The sequence below is a fragment of the Amphiura filiformis genome, chromosome 20 (assembly GCF_039555335.1).
Source record: "Amphiura filiformis chromosome 20, Afil_fr2py, whole genome shotgun sequence".
NCBI classification, from domain to species: Eukaryota; Metazoa; Echinodermata; class Ophiuroidea; order Amphilepidida; family Amphiuridae; genus Amphiura; species Amphiura filiformis.
In genome coordinates, this window is record NC_092647.1 from 17,808,062 (window position 1) to 17,832,866 (window position 24,805).

General features: G+C 36.4%; 1 protein-coding gene across 1 annotated transcript; it reads right to left on the reverse strand.

Moving 5' to 3' along the window:
* Nucleotides 1-8,632: 8,632 nt before the first annotated feature.
* Nucleotides 8,633-9,853, reverse strand: LOC140142170 (uncharacterized). The gene has a single exon (XM_072164137.1). The coding sequence runs from the start codon at nt 9,851-9,853 to the stop codon at nt 8,633-8,635; it is 1,221 nt and encodes a 406-aa protein (XP_072020238.1).
* Nucleotides 9,854-24,805: the final 14,952 nt, after the last annotated feature.

Sequence of the window (24,805 nt, forward strand, 5' to 3'; positions counted from 1 at the left end):
ATCAGAGCACGACAGAAACTGAAAGGTACCCACAAAGGAATACAAGAACTACTCTGCAAGACAAAGCAAGACCTTCTGAACCGAGCAAAAGACACGGTAACCAAAGTTCCCCGGGCAAGAGCAGCCTGGTCATGGTATGGAGTCATCTACGTTACAATACATGACACTGTAAGACCAGTTCGGCATGTTATCAGAGCTAAGTGGGACATTGACAACCTCATAAACTTATATGGTGAGGTACCAGACGTAGATGTGTCTTAGATTTTCATAGGTGAAAGAATCCACCATTTTGAAAACTGAACATTGTATATATTTATTGTAAACTGAACATTACATATAATTCATCATAGTGTATCGACTTTTATAACTGGCTACAAGGCCAACAAAATTAAATACAATTGATAATCTGCTTGCATACAACAGCCGTGATCATTACTTTTACCAGTACATTTTTTGAGTATAGCACTTCATTGCTCACACCTAATACATGCGTTATAAACGCCTGATCATTAATTATTCGTATTTTTATTAAACTATTATATGCAATTGTATACTGTTTAAGATCGATTTGGTTCCTGTTGCATGCAGTGCAGGTTTGACCACTTTCTATGATTTAATTGATTTTATCAAGTTTATTTATCTCATTGAAATAGTGAAGACAGTTTATCTTCAAATTTAACATTTTTTTCCTGCTATATAGGCCCTATACGTAGTTGGAAATTTACATTTTATCAATTTTTGTGTTGTTCTTTGTTTCTTTTTATGTTGGGTAAAGATGTATGTGTAAAGTGCTCAAAAACTGTAAACCAAGGTCACAAGAGTATATCATGTAAAGTATGTAACGGATATGTTCATAAAAAGTGTACCTTATTAAAACCAAAACAACTGAAAAATTTAAATCCCAAAGAATGGATTTGTCAGAAGTGCAGTAGACCTTTTGAAAGTTGCAACAACTCAAATTCTGATATTGAAAATGAAGTATACGATTTAAACCAGTCCCCGCACGTTAAAAATGTATCAGATGTAGACCTAGAAAAATACGATAATATGATTTTTAATCCCTTAACTTTGGATTGCAATTTGAATAATAAAACTAAAATTTATAATGATTTTGTAGATAGTGTAAACTGCTATACGCATGAATGCTCATATGTTACCCCTGCACAGTTCTGTTCAGACCCTGATGCAAGTCGTGGAAAATATAATATACTAAATGCCAATATCAGAAGCTTGTCTAAAAAATTTGAAAGACTCAAAAAATGTTTAAATACATTGAACCAAAAATTTCAGTGTAATTGGTATCTCCGAGACTCATTTGAACGATAAATCACACGACTATTTTAATATTCCTGGATATAATTTAGAGTATATGAACAGGACTGGTCGGGAAAAAGGTGGTGTCTGCATGTATATTTCTGATAAAGTAGGGTATAAACTCAGGAAAGATCTTTGTCATGCTAATTCAAATTTTGAATCTTGTTTTATTGAAATTGAATGTAAATCTAAACAGAATGTTATAGTCGGAGTATTATGCAGAGCACACACTTCAATCAATGATTTCATTACAGACATTGACCCTATTTTTAAGAAGTTAACTTCGGATAAAAAAGATATTTATATTATGGGCGATTTCAACATCGATTTGCTTAAAGTAGACATCGACAGACCTACCCATGATTACCTTGAACTTCTTTACTCCTATTAATTAATGCCTACTATTTATAAACCAACTAGAATCACAGAATCAACTGCTACGATTATTGATAATATCCTTACAAATAATGACAATATTATCAAATCAACAATTATGGTTACTGACATAAGCGACCACTTTCCAACTACTTTATCGACCAACCTCGAAGTAGAAAATCGAACGTGTAAAGGGAAAGACGTAATTTACAAAAGAAATCACAATAGTAAGAATATTGCTCAATTTAAAACAAGACTATCCAACGTTAAATGGGGTGAAATTCTTGATAATATTGATGCAAATGATGACTATAATAAATTCATTAACACCTTTAATACGATTTACGATGAATGTATTCCGTTAATGAAATGTACTGGTAATAGAAGAAAAGAACCAATATCGCCATGGATTACGAAGGGATTGTTAAAAAGTATTAATAAAAAGAATATGTTATATAAACAATACATTCAATCTCCAAACGACAAAAATTTCAAATATTCAAAACATATAAAATAAGTTGCAAATGCTTATTCGAAAATCAAAACGCAAATACTTCTTTTCCAAATTTGAGCATGCTAAAAATAATATGAAGCAAACATGGAAAACAATTAATAATATTTTTGGACGAGGAAAGAAACAATCTGCACAGAGCAAATTTAAAGCTGAAGATGGCAGTTCTATTACAAATCCTAAAGAAATATCAAATCAGTTCAATGACTTTTTCGTAAACGTAGGCCCTAAGCTTGCATCAAGTATCCAAAACACAGGAAAGCAATATTTCGCTTATCTCAGTCAGAACAAGACCAGTAGTGTGTATATGAAGCCTATTGTTGAATCCGATATTGTAAAAAATAATTGATAAATTCGACATAAACAAAGGTGGAGGCCATGACAATATTGGCAATCTAATCATTAAAAAAGTGTGTAATGAAATTGCTAAACCTCTTAGTACGATATTTAATTTGTCTATATCTACTGGGATTGTTCCTGATAAATTTAAAATAGCAAAAGTCATACCATTATATAAAAAAGATGATGCTGAGGCATTCTCAAACTATCGTCCAGTTTCTCTCCTACCGTGTTTTTCAAAAATTCTTGAAAGGTTGGTTTTTAACAGATGTACGGATTACATTGACAATAAGCAAATCCTTAACCCCAAACAATTTGGCTTTCGGTCAAAACATTCTACCTTATGGCTATAGAGCAAATGGTAGACAAAGTTACTGCAGCAGTTGAAAGAAACGAAACGACTATTGGAATATTTCTGGACTTATCAAAAGCCTTTGATACAATCGATCATAACATACTCTTATATAAATTAGAACACTATGGCTTTCGTGGTATTGTGTTAGAATGGTTCAGAAATTATCTAAGTAACAGAAAACAATACGTTTATTATAATTCTTATGAATCGGAATCACACGATATTATATGCGGTGTAAAAATTCAAAAATGGGCTATTAGAACGGTGGCCACACAGCGCCATTGTTTGCTTCAATTCAAAATAAAACTGATCTCTATATATAATTAATCTTTTCCGTGAGCATCCCCCTTCCCTTGTCTTTTGGTTATGTTATGTGATGTTGATTTATTTTGTTAATTTCATTTGATTTCAGGGAAAGGCTAACTTTCAGACCTTTTTGGTCTTCCAGCCTTTTCCTCCATATGTACCGTGTTTATATATTATTTTTTATGTAATGTCTTTGAATTTTATGGAAATAAAATATGAATGAATGAATGAATGAATGAACATTTAACTTACGAGTCAGCAAAAAATGACTGCAAGTCTCTACCTCGGTATTCACAATAATTGCGTGCATAGCAATTATAAGTCGTACCACCAGTCTTATTGCAATTCTTAAGATTATTTTTTGACAGTACTAATTAAATGCCCATTACAGTGTTGGTGTTTTTACACATAAGTTCTGATGTCTTTCATTACACCTATGAATTATTGAATGTTGAATTATTGAAAATTATTATAATTTATTGTACTACACCCCTTGATAAATTTGTGACTATTTTTGCATTTTGCTCAAAAAATAATAACACACTGGTAACAAAGTTATGTATATTATATGGGCAAGGAATCCAGTTACTACACTGGAATTTTAGTGACTCAAGACAAGCGGTACGTTATATATGACACGAAAAGAGGTACCGATAGAATGTACCTCATTTCTTAACATATATAATGAACCACTTGTCTTGAATTACTGAAATTTCAGTGAAGTAATTGGATTCCTTGCCTTTATAATATACATAACTTTTGTTACCAGTGTGTAGTTATTTGTTGAGAGGGGGTGTAGTACCACCTTAAAACAAACAATTTTTCAATTTTTCAAACCAGTAAGAATTTACCATTTCAGTATCGATTTATGCTGAACTTTGCGGCGCAGCTTGCATGGATTGAGAACATTGCTCAAGCAAATCCCATTGATTTACATGTAGACAAACTAGATTTTCGTACGCTGCACGAATAGGTAATGGCACCGTAAGATATATTTGTCTTATTGCTTGACAAATAGCTTTGAATAGTGTTAACATTTCTTGGACCCCTCTGTATAATAAAACATCGACATTTTCATCTTTCACAAAAATATGGTCTATTTTATACGTGGGATGTGGAATATGTTACTGAGCTTCCGTAACCTGTCATGAAATCAAAACTACCCTGTATTAATGAGAACAATACTTCCTTCAACGAACCGTCTTACAAAAGCTTAGCCGATGCCCTATTCGAATGAATCAAGGCCTACACAATGTTCCCATGCGAATGACTTTCCCCACAGAAGCTCACAGAATCACAACAATGAATAAACCCGGAGGATAACCTGTTGAAATAACTTCAGACTTAACACGTCATCCTGACCTTCAAGGTTTGCCTTGGCGTCCAGTAATATTTTACAGCAAGCTTCACTATTCTTGGCAGCGCAAAATATGAAAACAAGAGTGAAATTTTATGAAATAAAAAAAATTCACAAAATATATTATAACGATAAAACTATTTGTCAGAGACAAAATGATCATAGCTTCAACTAAACACCGGACAAAATCAAAGTCAACATATGTTTGAGGTGTCATAATTATTAGAACATTATATAGATTGATATAAAGGTGTTTTAAAAAAGAATTGTTAACAACCTGTAAATTTTCTCATTTAAAACATTGTGATAGGTGGTTGAGACGTTAAAGGTCCGTAACCCGATCGACAGCATCATCCCCGATTTTTTTCATTGTTGATGAGGTTTTGGTATCACATAATAGATACTATTTTTCTCATTACTATCCTGAAATTTGACGCTCCAAGTCGATGTATTTCCGGAGAAATCATGAAACGCAGCGGATTTTACAGACTACCATTTTGTAAATAATAAAAATTACTTCGGATTTCTGGGCAGGGAATTAATTGCGAAACATCAGTCTCCTCAACAGCTACTTTGGTTTCGCGTCATACACATTGTGTGAAAAAAGCGAACTACACTAAGTGCTGAGGAGACGGTGCGCCGTATATAATTAAAACAATTCCTCGACGATTTCAGTGGGTCAAATAGCTCAATTGGTTAGTGCATCATTCTTTTACCCGAGAGGTACCCGGTTCAAAATCCGGTATCGGAAGGTTTTTTTTCCTCTCCATTTTTAACCCAAACTTTTTTTATATTCATTTGAAATGTACATATTGCAAGGGGAAATATATTTTGTTTCCTTTTTTTCTGAAACGGTACGAAAAAAAACAAATATTTTCCGTTCAATACGGGCCGGGCATTGTACAGCATGTCAGCATTCGTCATACGAACGGGAATTGTTGTTGTTGCTTTCCTGCCCAGAATGCAATTCACGTATACCAAGGTATTGCATTGCAAATTTGGCTATTTATTCACATTTACGCTGAAAATGCTCTCGTTTTTTCACAAAGCAGCATAAAGGGGGGAGATATTTGATATTATTATGTAATTTTAAAGACAATCCATATCCAAAACCAATAGGGTTACCCCCCTTTAATTAGTAGTTCTCATTCATTTAGATGAGAAAGTTTCATAGAAATGAGAAAATATTCAATTCTCATAGTTTTGTCCAATTCTCATCGCCTTTGAAAGAATTCTTTATTTCCACTAGTGTATTATAGCAAATCAGGATAACGGTGAAAACTGATTATTTGTGTGTGTAGGGAAGGGTAGGATAAGGATATACACCATGATTTACCCATCAAGTAAAAATATAAATTTCTCTAATTGTCAATAAAAATAATAAACATTAATTAAGAATAAATATCAATACATAATGTCTATGTTTTAATCTCCCACAAATCAACGGCCGTATCACATAGTGACGTATTCAACATTTTTGACATTTTCATGAATTTTGGCAGAGTAAGCAAGTAGACAACCCTCTTCAAAATTACCAAATCCTGACTTAGTGAGCTAATTAATTAATTAAACAATAAACTTGGTCGTATTTGCTTTATTTCAAATTGTCCGTTTCATATAGCGGCGTATTTGCTAAAAGCCGTTGATTTACACGGTTTTTTTCATAGTGACGTATCTTGCCGTTCGCCCGTATTACATAGCGACGTATTTGCATTTTTGCGTAAAAATCGATGGTTTCACATACTGACGTATTTTGTCGCATTGAAATACAACGGTGTTATTTGCGTCGTATCTCACAATGTGTAATGTTTGCACTTTCACATACTCACGTATTTGTTTCTTTGATGAATTCTCGAATAAATTGAAGCATCTATGACTAAAATAGCATTTATATTACCTTGATGAATGTCTTCTTTTGACATGAATGGGTTTCGTTCAACTAGCACTGAAACATTCAATTTCTCAAAAACTTCAATTCCGTTTTTCTCGAAATACGCATTTTTCAAATACGTCACTGTGTGATACTACCGACGAAATGCAGCAACGGTTGGTATTATAGAACTTGAAAAGAGAAATAACCGGTAATTGCAGACTATAGTTCTCCCCACCCGAAAGCCTAACCCAACTTTAACCCTAGACCCTAACCCTAAGCCAGAAGTAACCTTAACTATTATTATTAAACGACACTTATAGAGCGCTATATTAAAATTGTCAAAGCGCTTTACAATAAAAACATTAAAATGCAGATACAAGAATATACATCAAACTATATCTTAAAAAGTACATAATTATTAAGAATTATACATGATATACATATTAAAATCACATGAAAAATACACATTAAAAATTTAAGTAAAACCAAAGAACTAATGAGTGTGGCAAGAAAATCAAAATAAACATGAAACCTGGGGAAAATGAGGCAAACCCTTCTGTCAACGTATTTAAGAAACAAATCCCTATACAGGTGGGAAGAGGTGCGTTTTAGGTGCTTCTTAAACACGTTGACAGAAGGTGCAAAACGAAGATGACCTGGAAGTGCGTTCCAGTGGCGTGGGCCAGCCGAACAGAAGGCGTTGTCACCCATGGATCGTGAAGTGCGCGGAACATGAAGCAAATAGTTATTGCTGGATCGCATGTTATCTCTACCAGGAACGTAGAGGACGAGGTGATCCGACAAGTAGGCCGGAGCTACATCATGCAGAGCTTTGAACACTAGCAGCAGCACTTTGAAGATGATCCTTTCGGCAACTGGCAGCCAGTGAAGGTCTCTAAGCAAAGGTGCAGATGGTTCCAGTCTATTGCATTTGTAGACAACTTTGGCGGCTCTATTTTGAAGCCTCTGCAGTTGTTTCCTATCCTTTGCCGAAATGCCAAGTAGAAGTGAGTTCGCATAGTCAAGTCTAGACAAAATGAGAGACCTAGCAAGATGGTGACAGCTTTCAGTTGTGATATACCTCCGAATTCTGTACATGTTTCTGAGATGAAAGTTCACTGATTTAGTGAGTGATTTCACATGAGCATTCATGGACATTGTTTGATCGAAGACAACTCCAAGGTTCTTAATGGTCGAAGAGGGTCTAATGTCCATATTACCAATTTTGATAGATACAGTCTGTAACTTCTTTAGATTATGAGACGAACCTGCTACAAAAACTCCGTTTTGGAGTCATTGAGCTTCAACAAATTCGTCATCATCCATTGCCGAATAGCATTGATACAAGACGATAATCTGGATAAGGCAAGTTCAGCAGCACCAGCAATCTTTGGGTCAAAGGAAAAGTACAGCTGCACGTCGTCAGCATAAATGTGATAGCAAATCCCAAACTCTCTGATAATATGTCCAATGCAGTAGGTGTAAAGAACAAAGAAGAGTGGTCCAAGGACCGATCCTTGTGGTAGTCCGTAATTCAGATCATATTTTTCAGATGATACAGCACCTATTGAAACGCGAAAGTTTCTGCTCTGTAGATAGCTTTTAATCCAGTTAAGAGCCATACCAGTGATGTTGAATGTGCGTGACAAGCGGTTTAGAAGGATGACGTGGTCTACCGTGTCGAAAGCGGCAGAGAGGTCAAGAAGCACTACAAACACAGCTCTGCCGCAATCCATGTCTTTCAATATGTCTGTTTTGACCCTTAGCAGTGCCGTTTCGGTACTATGCCTAGCCCTGTACGCCGACTGAAACTCTTCCTGGAGACCATGAGACTGAAGGTGTTCTTGGAGTTGAACAGAAGCAATTTTCTCCATGATTTTGGAGTAATAGCTTAAGTTGGAGACAGGACGATAATTCTGTAAGACATTCTTGTCAAGAGAAGGCTTTTTTAAGACCGGACAAACTACAGCCTCACGCAGTGCGTGTGGAAACTCACCACTACTGAACGATTTGTTAACAAGGACTGTAAGGACATTGCACAAAACATCAATATTATCTTTAAAGAGCCACACTGGAAGTGTATCAAGGATACATGACTTGTTAGCAGAGTTTAGAACAGTCTTTTGATGACTTCAGCACTAACAGGCTTAAAACTGTCAAATACCTGTACACTATCATCACACAGAATGTCACTAGGATTACTTACACTACTACGTGTGCCACTATTGACACAGAATTCTTGTCTAATTTTAGCAACTTTGGTGATAAAAATCTGGCAAATGAATCACTCAACTCTAAGGCTGAGTCGCAACATGGTAAAGACTTGGCATTCTTATTTAGCAGTCTATTTAGCACAACAAACATATTTTTACAGTCAGATGATTCAAGTGCTTCATTATAATACACCTCTTTGGCACTTTGAATGAGTTTGTTGACTCTATTAGATTGTTCAATATAAGCAACATGGTCAAGATCAGTTCTTGTCTTACGCCATTTACGTTCTAACCTTCTTCGTTTGCACCTTTCATCATTTATTTCTTGATTATACCACGGAAAGCGGGGTCTCAAGCTTCGAGAACGTGTCTGAGAAGGTGCATGAGCATCAAGAACACTAGAAACAGACGATTCGAGCTGCCCAAGCATCTCATCAGCAGTACCTCGAAGATCCAGACCCTCAATTTCAGAAGTAAGATTTTGAGTGAATTCAGATTTGTCCATACATTTGAAATTTCTTACAGATGATGTAACTCTTAAAGGTGCAGGTTTTGCACAATTAATTACACAGTCAATGAGCATATGATCAGAACCTAAAGATGGAAGCACACAAGATTTTGAAACTAATTTGTCCTCTGGACGAGATATAATTAAGTCTATAGTGTGTCCACTAATGTGTGTAGGTTCCTGTATGTGCTGATGTAATCCATTGACAACAAGAGTATCAAGAAAACGGGCAACTTCTGGTTTTCCTGGCTCATCTACATGAATGTTGAAATCCCCTAAGAAAATAGTCTTTGCAGGAACAAGGCACTCATCCTCCAGAAAAGACTCCATTTCCTCCAAGAACTGGCTTGTTTTGAAACCATTTACTTTGGAGGGCGGTGGGCGGTAGACAGTGACAATCCTAAGTCCAGTGTTTTTGATTACCACAGATGCATGCTCAAAGTACGTGGTTTTGGTAGTACTTGGGTAATTCTGAAGACTGATTTGAGATTTGTGGATAATTGCAATACCACCGTGCTCATCGCCCTTACGGTTAAAGTTCATAAAAGAGTAGCCTGGTGGTAATAGCTCTCCTATAACAACAGGGTCATTTTCGGCAAGCCAACTTTCAGTGATAATGAAAATATCAATGTCATTAGCAATTATGTTATCAGTTATTGCAATTGTCTTCTTTCTAGCAGATCTGGCGTTCCAGTGTCTCATGTTCGCAACTATACCTGATTTTAGCCATAACCCGGCTCCTAAGGTAATACACCACTTACCCATCAGTTATAAAATTTCAATTTCCTGAACATTCTAAAAAAAAAATACCACATTCCCATTTTCGACAGAAATTGGATAAATTGCACATTTTTTATCAAATTTCGTTCAAAAAGTTGTTCTGAATAAGTAAATAAGCTTATGTAAGAACGCTCTTTGTGCTTTCTGTTAGTATTTTAGTCTCATATAATACGGCTGGAAAACTCACATCACAATAATAACAGTAAGGTTGGAGATGGTCGAACACTTAGTAGGCATACTAATTTATCGATATTCTTGATGTTGTTTTGGTGCATTTTGGATTGGAAAAAGTGAGAAAAAGGTCTTGGATCAAAAGTGGAACAAAAATGTCCAGATGTTTTAAGACGCCTCCTGTAAAGTATGTATGTTATTGAAAATGGGGAAACATAAAGCTGACAATAGTTACTCCTCACATTTCTCTTCACCATGTTCGCAACAATGCCACAAAGATTCGTGTCAAGACAATTGCGTTTATTACGTTAGGTAAATCAAAATGCACGGAAATCATACATCACTATTTCCTGTCTGAGAGGTTATCTTAATCCATTTATGTTCTGTATATTAAGATGCTAATATATGCTAACAGAATAAACAACTTTCTAAGTATTGCAAGTGTTTGTTTTTGTTTATTACGATATTCATAAGATAAAAAAGAGCCATGACACGAATTTCAACAACTCCTCCTATACCTTTGTACAGGAGCCAACCGTTGTTAATCCGTGATGAACCCACACTTTTACTGTAGCGTATACGCGAACGCGAGCGAGACTACGCGTTACGCGAGAGCGCGTAAAATTCGTCATGCCTGGAACCTTTGTGCGTATGCAAGCTATATTACAAGTTGAATTCAGTATTTTCAGATAGCGGCTAAATTGTGCTGTTTTATTCTGTAGTTTTATTGATGATATTAACAGAGAAATCATCGAAGTTTTTGTAAGGCTTATTGACAATGATTAACTGACAATTTCCTCGTGAAATAATCGTGAATTATACGATCTTTAGCTTCTTTTCGTTGTTGAAAGGGGATTCAATCATGTTTCACCGTTGTTCATCACCGTTTAACAACTCGCGTCCGGCGCGTCTGCGTGGTTTACTTCGCTCGGGCAGCTAAAGCTGCCCTCGCGAAGTAAACCACGCAGACGACGCGGCCGCATCGTTGTTAAACGGTGATGAACAACGGTGAAACATGATTGAATCCCTAAGTTTAGAATACGGTAGTTCACATTAACATAGATTCATAAAGGGGACAAAGTTTGAAGACAATCCATATCCTAAACCAATAGCTCAGATTTTATATCTGCTATGTAGACTTTGGAGGTAATTATTTCACTGAAACGCTGATTGTTGACAATCACTGACATCTCTGTAAAGCTCTTGCATTGAGTGCATTCGGTAGGAACATTCGTTCCTTGCTTTTCATCAGGTACTAGCGTCAATCTCGATATTATCGAGTACGGGTGTATCGCGATCGGTTTGGACTCACTATCAGCCATACGTTTGTAATACAATACTTGCTTCGATGATTTGCAAAGGATATTAATATGTCTGTATCCTGACAGTGCTTGTTTTTACAAAGTATTATTGAATTTTTATAAATGTCATACGCGTATCTTTACAGATGGCGGCAACATGATTTTTTCCGGGTGGGGGGGGGCAAAGTGAATATCGGGGGGGGGGCTCAATCAATTTAGCGCAAAATTGCCGCAAAAGGTGGAAATTTACTTTTTTTTTTTTTTTTTTTGGGGGGGGCAAAAGGTGGGAAAAGAAAAATATTTGGGGGGTCACTGCCAAAGAATGCTTGCCCCTCCCCCTTTTTGACCTGCCAACAAATCTGTTCCCCCCTATAATAATTCACCACCCCGAGGATACACAAAATTATTGCGCCACCCCGCAACTGTACAAAAAGCACATGATATTTTGACCATATCATTCGCATGGAAACACTCGTTCTCTACGTTTCCTTTACCTTGACACGAGGTAAAATCAGCATATTTCAACGTGGAACGTACGTTTTAATGCTACGTTGAGTCCGAAATGTGAAATCGCAATGTCATTTTTTTACGCAAAGTATCACACACATTTCAATGCACAATCTCTGCGTATGGATATAGCGTTCAAATTTAGTCAGCTTTTAACACATCGCCGCACCTTTATTATAATGATTTCTTACAAACAAAAAGGATCATAATAATAATTAGACTCTCTTTCGTATGTTCATTATCTTTGACTGTCTTTAACATATTGTAAAATGGACACATTTTGTGCATTTTCAACGATGTATCTACGTTGAATTCGCACGTGGAAAATCTTCAAAACTGGCTAAATACGTGACATCCTTAGGGCAATTGATGTCACATGTATGGGTGATTCTGCCTCAAGTAATAAATAAAATAACATCATTAAAGTAATGAAACTGAACAAATCACCTAGCTTAGATGGTCTCCATATTAACATTTTAAAACCCGTTCGTATGATGTTCTTGTCACATCCGTTGCTATACAGATGCTTTAGGAGCTAATGGTCGAATACACCAAATGCACACAAAGAGAAGACCACATCTGGTCTACACGATTAATATCGAGGTTAAGTTTTCAATGCGCAGTGGATTAATTGAGTTTCTTGATTTATTACTCCAGTAACGAAGCATAATTGAAAGTAAAAACGAGCCCTGGACGGAACCTGAATCCAGTCTAAAATCACACCACAAAGGGGTAGATTAAAAAAGATAATACCGAAACTGTCTCAACCTGTGAGTCTCTAAAATCGAATCATACTAGAAATATATATTATACATGTATATCAAAATCACCATGTGTTATTGACATTATACCACTTATATCTTTCGAATTTTAGTAGTACGGCCTACAAAGACCAAGCAGGAAAACTAAATACCACTTAGTACACTAGTACTTGTGTAGTCTTATTAATCATGTTGAACAAAATTATTACCACGTTTATCTTTCGATACTTAGTAGTATCACTTCATACATATATAGAAGGTTTTCTTTATTGTTAAACCATTCTATTTTCACTATAAAATTGTTAGGGCCAAATAAATGATTAATTCCTCTAAAAAAATAAAACCAATCCAAAAGTGTGTTTCTTATTTAAATTCAACCGATTCAACCAAGGTAAATCGCTATCGCCCCAATGCAATCTCTTGCTTCTAGAGCAATTACAACATATTAATCTAAAAATAGCTAGCAAGACTTTTTTTGCAAGCTGTTTTGGAATCCGTTTCCGGCTCCTTCATCAGTTACACTGTAAAGATGTAGATTTCTCTCTTGACCCATGCTCTAGAATTTAACATAAATAAATTCGACATGTCAAATCTATGTACCATTTTTGGTCATTAATAAAAGACCAAAATAGCAGTACAAATATCAATTTCGGGTCTGTCGTACGTGCGAAAGCTATGTTAAGCTCATAATATTGATAAAACCACACGAATATCCTTCCTGATCTCTTATGCTACTGTACATACTTTAAAATATAACATACAGGGTGTCCCAAAAAAAGAGGCCCCACGTTGCACCCTCTTTTTCTCCTATTTCTTAAAAGTTGATTAAATATATTTTGGTATGTAAAGTGAAATTGTAGGAAATTTGGTATATTTTTACATGACGACAAGTTATAGAGGTCAGGTTCGTTAAAGCAATGTTGTCATATTTGCTGAGGAGGGCACCCTCATTATCATCCTTCGACTGCGGTGGAGACATCGAAATGATCAGAAATGTTGCAATCTATCATTACTGCACTTTTTTGAGTTGCTGTATAGCGCGTCTATAGCGTTGTCAGCTGTTGACCGCAGCTTCTGGCATTCCATAATGTCGCAGCACTAAGAACATAACATTTCTGTTGAGGTATATCATGAATATTATAAATGTGACTGTAAGAGGAAGTTGGTAATGTTGGAAACCATCCATAATCCTTCTAAGAATGTAAATCTGCTCGGCACAACTTCCCCCCAAAACGAAATCCAGCCTGGTTATTCGGATTCTATTTAGCAGGATCTCGTTGTAAACTTTGGCTGTACATGTAAATTGACAGGAGAGATATTTCCCAAAATATACACTAGTGCCATTGTTCCTCTACCCAATAACTCCATAACAATAGGTCGTAGATAGCACAAACTTGCATTTTAAATTTATTTTTACCTCTGTGTGACCTTTCTTGACCTCTAGCGGTCACCAGGTGTCAAATACAAAAATGGCTCTACATTTTAAAATCAACATTGGAACTTGTACCTCATGTGTTGAAATTCTCATGCTTCTACTAAAAAGTGCACAATGTTTTAGGTTAGCAGCTGTACTAAACACAGCCAAAATAAAAAGTCTCCACTAGTTCCATCCCCATTTAATCAGCGTCTGATGAGTTTATGGCAAATTCTTATTCAATGGGTGCGTCTTGTGAAGAATTCACGTAATTTGATTGGTTTTCGGGTGTATAATATCTCGCAATAGTTGATAGTGATATTAGTCAGGGCGCGCGCCGCCACGCACGGCGGCACGCTTGTTGCTCCTCAATGATCGCGCGATAATGCGTTCGCGTAATACACGTGCGTGAACTAAGAACGCGATTCGGCGGCTTAGATGTTCGTGATGGTTTCGTTCATTTAAAACAACGGGGATGTCCTCCCAAAGGTAACTTTATTTTTTTCTGAAAAAAGGCAGTTTTTCTCGCAAAAATTACACTAAATGCGCCGGCATCCACTACTCAAAATATTGGCCAGCCCATCCATTATGACACGATATAATTCATATAATCATTTTCTATACACTTCCCTTCGAAGGTTGATACCAAATTTGATATCAAAAGTTTAATCATCATGAGCATAGGAACCGTTGTTTGGAATTTCGTGCAATTTTAAAAATGACATAGGGATTTGTATCACGTAGAGGAGCTAGCGTGAGTGCCAAGAATTACGTCACATGAATAGGCCGACAGGTTAAAGGTTTATCCATGCATGTCAAAATGCAACTCAAATACCCAACTCTTTCAATTGTGCGCAGGCAAGTGTACAATGATTCCTGTACGGGTTGCTTCATGCAACATAATAAGCTGAGACCATGCATTGGTTTGTGCGTGGCCAATTTCTTAATTTGTCATTTTTAAAATTGCACGAATTTCCCAATAACGGCTCCTATGCTCACGATGATTAAACTTTTGATATCAAATGTGATATCAACCTTCAAAGGAAAGTATATATAAAACTAGACATTGTGCTCACAGAGCACGGCCCTTAGCCAGTGATGTTGATCTTTTTATGACCTTTGACCTAGAGATGTTCATGCAACATTTGTACCACCAGCCTATGGTTCATGGTGGTGACGACATTGTAGGCCTACTATGTAATTTACGGGAGCAGCAGCATTTTGAAAGTATTTGGTAAAGAAAGAAAGAAGAAGAATCGGATAGAAAACAGGACCTAGGCTCAGCTAGGTAAATACACAGATGCCCTTGGAAGGCTCTGTAAAGATTGTTTACCTATATTAGCCTTGCATGCAAGGACATACCTATTCTTACTATAATGTATACTTTAAAGTACACATAAGTGAGGAATGATCAGCCCAATTATTATTATACATGGCTCATTGAACCACAATGGGCTTGTATTTGGACTATATATCTTTGCTGTATGGATGACATATTTGTGTGCAAATCTATCATGAGGGGTCGAAGCCCCCCCCCCCAGTCAATGTGAGTGAAAATTATGTTTTTGGTCATTGTCCGCAAGTGGAAGAACTTTGACCGCAAATGATCATAATGGCATTTGTGGCACCACCCAATGGTCCTAGTGCTCAACTATGGTCAACATGGCAAAAAGCATATGGCTACGATGGCCGATTTAAGGTATTTGGTTACATGCCGGAAATGACCCCTAAATGACCTTTGACCCCAATTCTGTGTACAACTTTTAGACACTGGCTATAGACGATGCATGTGTGGAAGTGATGTCACGGTGCTATGTAATATGGGGAATGAGTAGCATTTTAAGTGAAAAACACGTTTTGGGCTATAATGACCTTAAGAAGACATTTGCGCCAGACATTTTCACATGACATTTGTGGCACCCCCCAATAGTCATAATAACCAAATTTCGTCAAAATTGACAAACGAATATGGCTACGATGGCTCATTATACGATTGGTAGAAGAAAGAAAGAAAGAAAGAAAGAAAGAATCAGAATCTAAGAAAAAGAGACCCTTAGCCAAATGCCATTTGGCTAAGGTAATTATCATATAAATTATTTTGCCATAAACTCATCAGACTCTGATTAAATGGGGATGGAACTATTGGAGACTTTTCATTTTGGCTGTGTTTATATTGTTAAAGAGTTTATTTTTTGCTTGACTATTCACAGCAACACCTGTGATACAAGCTGGCATATCCCACAATCCCTCACAATATATCATGATCCTGGATCACACGCAACACATTCTGTATTATTTTCATTGATATCTCTTGATTGATCTCAGTCCCAATAAACAAAACAAATATGCTAAAAAGTGGTTTTAAAGGGGTTAAAAAGCACGTTTTAGGTAGATACATGTGAGTCTATGAGGTGATGAACATAATGTTCACTTTGCAAGAAAAAAACAGAGAGTTACCATGTTGACAAACAGCATGTCATATCGTAACCTCAAGTAGGTCACTACTAGGTCCTAAATTGCTGACTTGTGCCATTTTCGTATAAGTACAATTTCAAATACTTATTTTGAAATATATCTCGTAGGCGTGGACAAATGAGAGCATTTTTGCCAATCTTTTATAAGACGAGTGGATTCTATGGCCATTTTAGCTGCTGTAACTGAATCGGGAAAGCTTTTTGGCATAAAATGATGTTTTATATTGGTTCTGTCGACTTTTTCAAAGAGGTCACTGAATAAATAAGAAAAACCCCACTAATTTAGAGTGATTCAAGCATTTGTATTGTCAGTTAGCTTTTTTAAAATCTTCAAAGCATTTATATGCGCTTTTACATAATAAAATACGGCCTTTTTACCAATGTTGAATTACATAAACAAAAGCATTGAAGCATACCATAGTAGAATAGGATTAATAAACATTTGGTGAGTGTTTTACATCTAGGCCTATTACACAGTAGGGCCAATGTATATTGTATAGTGTACAACAAGAAACAACAACTATGAAATCTTTGTTGAAAAGAAAAGAAGATTTCTACATGAAGAAACTCTTTGCAAGGTGATACAGTGAAACTGAACTGTCCAAGGCGTGTTCCTCAATCAATATCGAAGACCGTTATCGTTTTATTGAAGAGAAACCAAAGTCCGTTGGTCTTCAAACCCAAATACTCCCCACATTTCATAGGAAAGCACATGGAACAGGCTATCCTAAAACATTGGGAGCTAATAAGCAGCAATCAAAAAAGCTATAAGGTGTTATCAAAAACACCAATGATACTATTGATAGCCTACAACAGATCTGAAGACTAGACTCGAAGGTAAATCCCCCCTCAGCATGTAGGAGACTGCACTTATGAGAATCCCCACCTGAACTACCCATGTACCCTACACCAACTAAAATAACTTGAAACATGCGCGTATTTGGGGGGCTTTGGGGGCGCCAGCACCCCCGGGGTCAAAGCAGGGGGCGGCGGGAAGAACGAGGGGCGGAAAAAAGAGGCGCGGCGGAAGAAGAGGGGCGGCAAAAAGAATTAGTAAAGAAAAAAGGGCGGAAATGTGAAAAATTGTACTATACATCAAAATGTGTTGGTTTGGGGCGATATCGCCTATAAATCCTTTTTTTTTTTTTTTTTATTTTTTCAAACGACCGTAAAAGAAATTGGGGCAACCTTTTCGGGCTGTTGAGGAAAGGCGGTGGCTTTTCTTCAGCTCCCCGGGGAAGGGGCGGCCACGGTACGCCACTGTTGAAACATAGAGTGTGAGTTTCAACCAGTTTACATTGTTTTATGAATTAAAGTATGATCAATCTACCACACAAGAAATCACCCAGATACCAACACAAGAACTACTTTCTTAATCATAAATACAGACTTGACATTTAATATGGAATATTTTTTCGCAAAATTCCAAGACTGGTCTGGAAGGGGTCTCCATAGTAATGTAAATCTGCACCAAATCTAAGCAAGCTCATCAGAGCCAGATACGAAGGACCTCCAGCAAGCTGCTGATGCAGGGCTATCGCTATTGTATCCTGTTTACATAGGTGCTGAAACATGTGTCTGAAAAGCTGCTGTCACAGTGCCGTTTCTAGAACTCGACCATTCATGCATGTTGAATGCAATTTTATAAACCAGCAGCCCCTCATGATCCAAAATGGAATATGCGAATTCGTTTCTTGTTATACTTTAGTCTCATGTCTTAGAACATGAGACCCACAACTATAAGTACTAAATGGATAGCCTTTATGGAAACCAACACGTTTCTTATTACTAAATGTATGTTCTGTTACTTATGATTGAAACATGCAATCTTCAAAATACTACTGTATTTATTAAATATAATCGGGGTGGGGGGGGGGTCTCCCTGGTTGACAGTATACATAAGATGTGCCAGGGTTTTTGGGTACCTTTTCAGCCATTTTGATATATCGATGGATGGGTATTCAATGGAGATCCAATCGGACGCATTTGAGCAAAAGTGGCCTTAAAGGCTTCCAATGGTGACAAATTAGTGTGCTTTTTGCTTTTTGTGAACAACTGGTATACTAATGGGTTGAAAAAACAGCAAAACTAGGTACTGAGAAAGTTAGTATCCGAAAGCCTGCGTGGCACATCCCCGAACAAATATTTATGAAGACAACCCCCCTCCCCCCACCATATGATCTACTGCACGGTTGTTTGATGTGATCATTTATTAAAATTTCTAACAAAACTTAATAATAATGTTAAATTCTAGACCTGGACAATACCAACAGCTATCGCACTAATATCATACATATATTTTTTAGCTATTTTAAACATAGATTTGTGTTTCTTTATCAACTTATTCATCTTTTTCTGGGTTTTTTTTGGTGGTAATTTTTATTCTATAAACTTGATATTTGTATTCAAATTGAGGATGCTATTGACATATAGGCTATTTCAAATTTAATTTAGCCAAATAATATAAGATATTCCTTACATTTCATGATAAAAATGGTTTTTGGAAATTTCCTTGCTACCATACTGCAGTTACTGTCCGTTTTCCTATACACAATACACAGTGCTCTCACCATTGACGCGTGACCTCTACAAATGATGTATGTTGGAAGAATGGACACTTGCCTAGTTAACATCACTGTGTGAAAAATAACCAGCCAATATTTAATTTATTCTCCAAACTTCTAGCAAATATATTTCTCTAACATGACCTAAAATTACAGCTAGGTTAGATGTGCAGAAATGGTCGCACTTTTGTAAAATATGAGTGAGGGCAAGGCATAGCTAGCCAACTCCCCGTGTTAATTGAATGGAGATTTGACCGAAAATATTGGTATCGGACCGCTCACTTCTGAAGGATGCCACAAAAAACGGTACAAGCTACATTTAAATTATTCTATGAAATTCTAGAAAATATAGTTTTGTAACATGTCCTAAATTTTTAGCTAATTTAGGTGTTTGGAGAGGGTCGCACTTTTTGTGTTTTAGGAAGGATATGTAAACGACAAATAACACCAAAAATATGAAGAAATTATTTTCCAAACTGTGTTAAGTCAACAATCATCATGTTGCTCATTTTCAAGAATACTGGTTAACAAAAAGCAGATCATTGTCTCATTTCGTGAACAAAGGTCCACATACCATTGTGTCCTTCCGTTTCCTTTATAATCGGTTACCCAACTGAAGCTATAATACGATATCGTACATGCAAAAACAGACACATGTGCACAACCAGAGAAGATCCGATTTAATCAGTTGAGCTGTTTCAATGAGTGTTATCTTGGTTTAATAGCTTTTAATGGGGTTTAAGTCCTGCAAAGGTCGAGATGAATTCTACTGTAGACATGACTGCATCATGCTTGTTTCTCTTTTTCTGGTGTTTTCATACCACTATACCAGTGTCGATAAATAGCGCCATCAGTGTTCACTTTTTCGTTAAAATGACGTCGTTTTACATTCCATCAAACAACCGTGACTGCATGATATAATCATCAACATGATCAATACGAAACCAGAACTAAGCTTACACTACGAAGAGTATTCCTTAGTTCATAGGAAATTAACATTTTAAACACTTCTGGATTATTAACAATACAGAAAGAAATTGGAATGATCAGACTTTTAATCACACTCATCCCTATTATGCTTTATAAGAAACGCCAGGTTTCTCCAATTTTTATTTAGGCCTTCGGGCAATATCAACAACAAAAAATACATGGGAAAGAGAATTATAAGACCGGTGTCGGACCAAGCTCGGCTTCTGCGATCTGTTACCTCCGTCCCCTCTCTTGACTATTCAACATGAATGTTTTGCATAATTTATTTACAGCTGATCTGCAAATTAATTTAAAACAATCCCTAGATGTGCAACTCTGTTTCTTTATCATCTTTATTTTGCTTAAATCTAGTTGGACCAAGATCATGATAGTGATAATTGTTTATCTACCATTCTATGTTCTGGCTCAGTGGAGCTGTTTAACCGCTAGTCAGTGAATCTTATACCTCATTACGTACATGTATATCTCATTACGTAGCTTAGACCACAGTCATTTTAGCCAAGCTTGCCAACTAAAGATATCTACCCAGTACGACAGCAACTTAGCTCACTTCCGGTAATTTTTACCGGCGTGACCTCTGCTGTTACGTAACGCAATGTTGAAAATCAGGTGGCAAATACGGTTTTTCAGAAAACATCAAAAAAATGGAATACACGAGTCGTTTCTCCCTTCATTTCCACATTGAGCCCATAGATAAGATATGAAACATGAGTATAAGGCAAAGAATAACGTGTAAAAGTTGAATTATTGTGGAAAAATGAATGCCTAAAAAATGAGGGAAAATGCATGTCACGATCACTAAAATGGTTATATCTACAGCTTTGAGGAAACGCCGGTTTAATGCTTTTCTGTTATGATAAACATTAATTAACCACAGCTTGTATTAAAATTTCAGCGAAAATGAGCGGTGGAATAACCTAGTCGTAGGTTGAAAAGTTGTGTTCTTTGAGTCCTCGTGTCGTAAGCACACGTTGCAAGTGTCACGAAGCTTCACGAAATGGATCCCAGCCGGCGCTGTCTATTATACATGTTATATTGATTAATTTAGCAATTAAAAACGTCTATTGTTATATATTTTATAAATGCAAAATACTCTATTGTGTCGTCATAGAAGGTAGTATCATCTCATTTAACTGAAGTACAAGCAGCTTTGAAAAGATTGTTGTTGAATGAGATCCTTGAACATGTTCAACGAGAAATAAGATAGCAAAAGAATACCCTTTGCCCGAACAAGTTGCAATGGCTTAATGGACAGAGCGAAGGTGTGCAGTGCCGAAGGTTGAGAGATCGATTCCCATGTTATCTTATCGATGATGTGGAATTTTTCAGTTGGGGTTTCTTTTCTTTTTTCCTCTCCCTTTTGTCTTTAATAATATAGGCCTAATGAATGTCAGCTTGAAGGCCCACTTTTTTCATGATTTATTTCTTGTTCATGTTTAAGCCTAATCCTACATTCGAGTTCATATCTTTTTAAAAAAATGCATTTAAGTTCAGTAGCTTTCAATATGAAATAATCAAATAAAGCATGATGTCAAACTTAAGTAATTTTTAAAAGTTCAAGAATATATATAGGCCTATCAAATAAAGGAACGTCAACACAGATTTTCACGATTTTTTAATTGGACTAGACCCCTCCCCTATCGGCAACATATTTTATGAGCTTTTATGCATACATATCAAATCATGAGATGCACGAATTTCAAACCTAATATTTTGGCATATTTGTAATTTTTACACAATGTCCAACTTACACCTCAGATTACACCTAATTGAATCAGCCAAGTTCGTTGTCTAGATAGAGCAACTAACTTTGATGTCTTAAGACTAATCCCCCATATAATAGAACACCACAGTTAAGCGGTCAAGATATTAAGTGTTTTATTTCATTTTTATCTCGCTACTTCTGCTTCAAATGTAACGTTAAAACCTTCCTGACAGTTATTTACTAATATTATAAATATTGTTATAATTTTTGGAATAACAAAACTTCAAATTTGCCCGAAATCGTAAATTATGGCTTTAATAAAAAATATGAAAACTATGATTTAAAAATATGAGTTAAAATCAAATCAAAAATCAAAGAGAGGTGCTTGCGGGGTTCGAACCAAGATCGAACTTCCAAATACATGTATTTACCACTAAGCCATACCAGAGATATGATTAATTCGGTGACAATAATAGCAATGTTATTCCCACTCAGTGGCTCACTCGTGTATTATATTTCTGGAATGAATTAACACCGTCCAAATAATGTAACACAAACCTTTATGCTGACTTTTAAAATTGTTTGAACGTTGGGAGTATTATTTTCAAGTTAAATAACCAACAATGGACAATTGACAATAAAAGTTTCTTTGCAGGAAAAACATCGGCCGTACAATATATGGCGTGACACTAGTCACGTACAAAGATAAACATTTCAACATGTTCAATATGCGACTAAAAATATACCCCAACCAAAAATCATGACATTTTCAGGCAAGCTAACTTTAGTTATTCTATAACATGACACCCACTTTTGATTCCGGCGCTTTTTCTTGCTTGATGATATGAACATTTTTGTGTTCGTGACATGCAATTTTTCTCATTTTCCGAGCTACTTTGGACATGTTCAAGCTTTTTTTTTCCCATTTAATTCAACTTTTACAGGTTATTTGTTGCTTTACACAAATGTTTGATATCTTATCTGTGGTCAGGGTACATAAATGGAGCAATATACGACCCGTGTCTTCCATTTCTGGTTGATAAAAAGCGTTTGCCGGCTAAAATTTCAACATTGTGTTACGTAACCCGTGTTCACCAACCCGTATAAATTTCCTGTCGAACAAAAGAGGTCACGAAGTTGCTGTGTCGTACTGTTGGTTATTGGTTGATTATTGGTGCACGCGAGATGTGTTGTGGGGGTCTGTCTGTGGAGTGTGGGGCCCTGTTTGTAGGAGGATTGGTATGTGGATATAAGCTAGAACTGATTAAGGTTTTGGTGCTTGTGCACCCCTGTTGGCGTGGGTGTATCGGCTTCTTAATGTGATTGTATGTGGGCACAATATCTGTGATGTGGGTATGTGAGCCTACCATATCTTCATTATGCATTAAATGTACTCTATTTATGTAGTTTTGTTTTGAACAAGGGTGCTTGATGTTTTCATTTTTGAAGATGTAGGGCCTAAATGAGAATATTGTCTTTAATTTATACTTATGTTGTCTCAATTGGGCTACTCTGGAATAAATAAAATGGTTAAGATAAATCCGGAGATAAATCAAACCTGATATTGAAGCTAATTGTGTGGTAGTGGTATTATTATGTCGGAAAACCTGGATGTTTACCATATGGTTGTATTAAAGGCATTTATATAATTATGTCATCAAGGTAGCAAGAAACTATCATCATGTAGATGCTGCCGACAAGTGATTGCATAGAGATTAATCTTCTTATTGAAGCGAACATGTGCTCTGATAGCAGTGATATGGACAGAAAGGACAGGTTTGATTTCGGTATTTCTATTGCAAGTAATGTGATTAATATGGAGTGTTCCAAAATAAAGTTACATGTAGAAAATAAGACAGATTTTACGATGGTACAACAAATGGATGCAATTTTTTCAGACATTATTTAGGGGCTGTGCAATAATTATGAGCCCCCCGGTGGGGTAAAATTTCCAAATGACTCGCCAAAAATCGCTTTCCCCCCTCCCCATCGGCCCGCTAAAAATCGCTTGCCCCCACCCCCCTTCTCGGACCTCCAAAAATTCTTTAACCTCCCCACCCCCCCCCCCCCCCAATTTTTTGGAATCCCAATATACAAACCTTTTAAGGTCTAGATACATGTTGCGAGCGCAGCGAGCAGGAAAACATTACTCGGGGTCCCCTCCCAGGGGTCATCTGAGGTCAAATTACTAAAAAGTGTCGTATGGGCATAAAACTTGGTAGGTACAGTCAACATTTAAAGCAACATTTTTGAAGGTCATTTTGGGGTAATCCAAGGTCACCACGGGTCATCTGAGGTCAAATTAGTAAAAACTCATATATGGGCATGAAACTTGGTGGGTACAGTCAACATTTAGAGTTATAACTTTAGGTCATTTTGGGGTCATGGGGACATCCAAGGTCACCCAGGGGTCATCTGAGGTCAAATTACTAAAAACTGTCGTATGGGCATGAAACTTGGTGGGTACAGTCAACATTTTAAAAAGTATTAGGGGAGCTTATAACTTGTGCACAGTGTATAGGTCCACGATAAGGCCTGTCCTAATACAAACTAGGGCGATTCATGATGCAGTCATGTCTACAGTAGAATTCATCTCGACCTTTGCAGGACTTAAACCCCATTAAATGCTATTAAACCAAGATAACACTCATTGAAACAGCTCAACTGATTAAATCGGATCTTCTCATGTGCGATATCGCAATAAAGCTGGTATTATAGCTTCAGTTGGGTAACCGATTATAAAGAAAACGTAAGGAAACAATGGTATGTGGACCTTTGTTCACGCAATGAGAAAATGGCCTGCTTTTTGTTAACCAGCATTCTTGAAAATGAGCAACATAATGATTGTTGACTTAACACGGTTTGGAAATAATTTCTTCATATTTTTGGTGTTATCTGTCGTTTACATATCCTTCCTAAAACACAAAAGTGCGACCCTCTCCAAACACCTAAATTAGCTAAAAATTTAGGACATTGTTACAAAACTA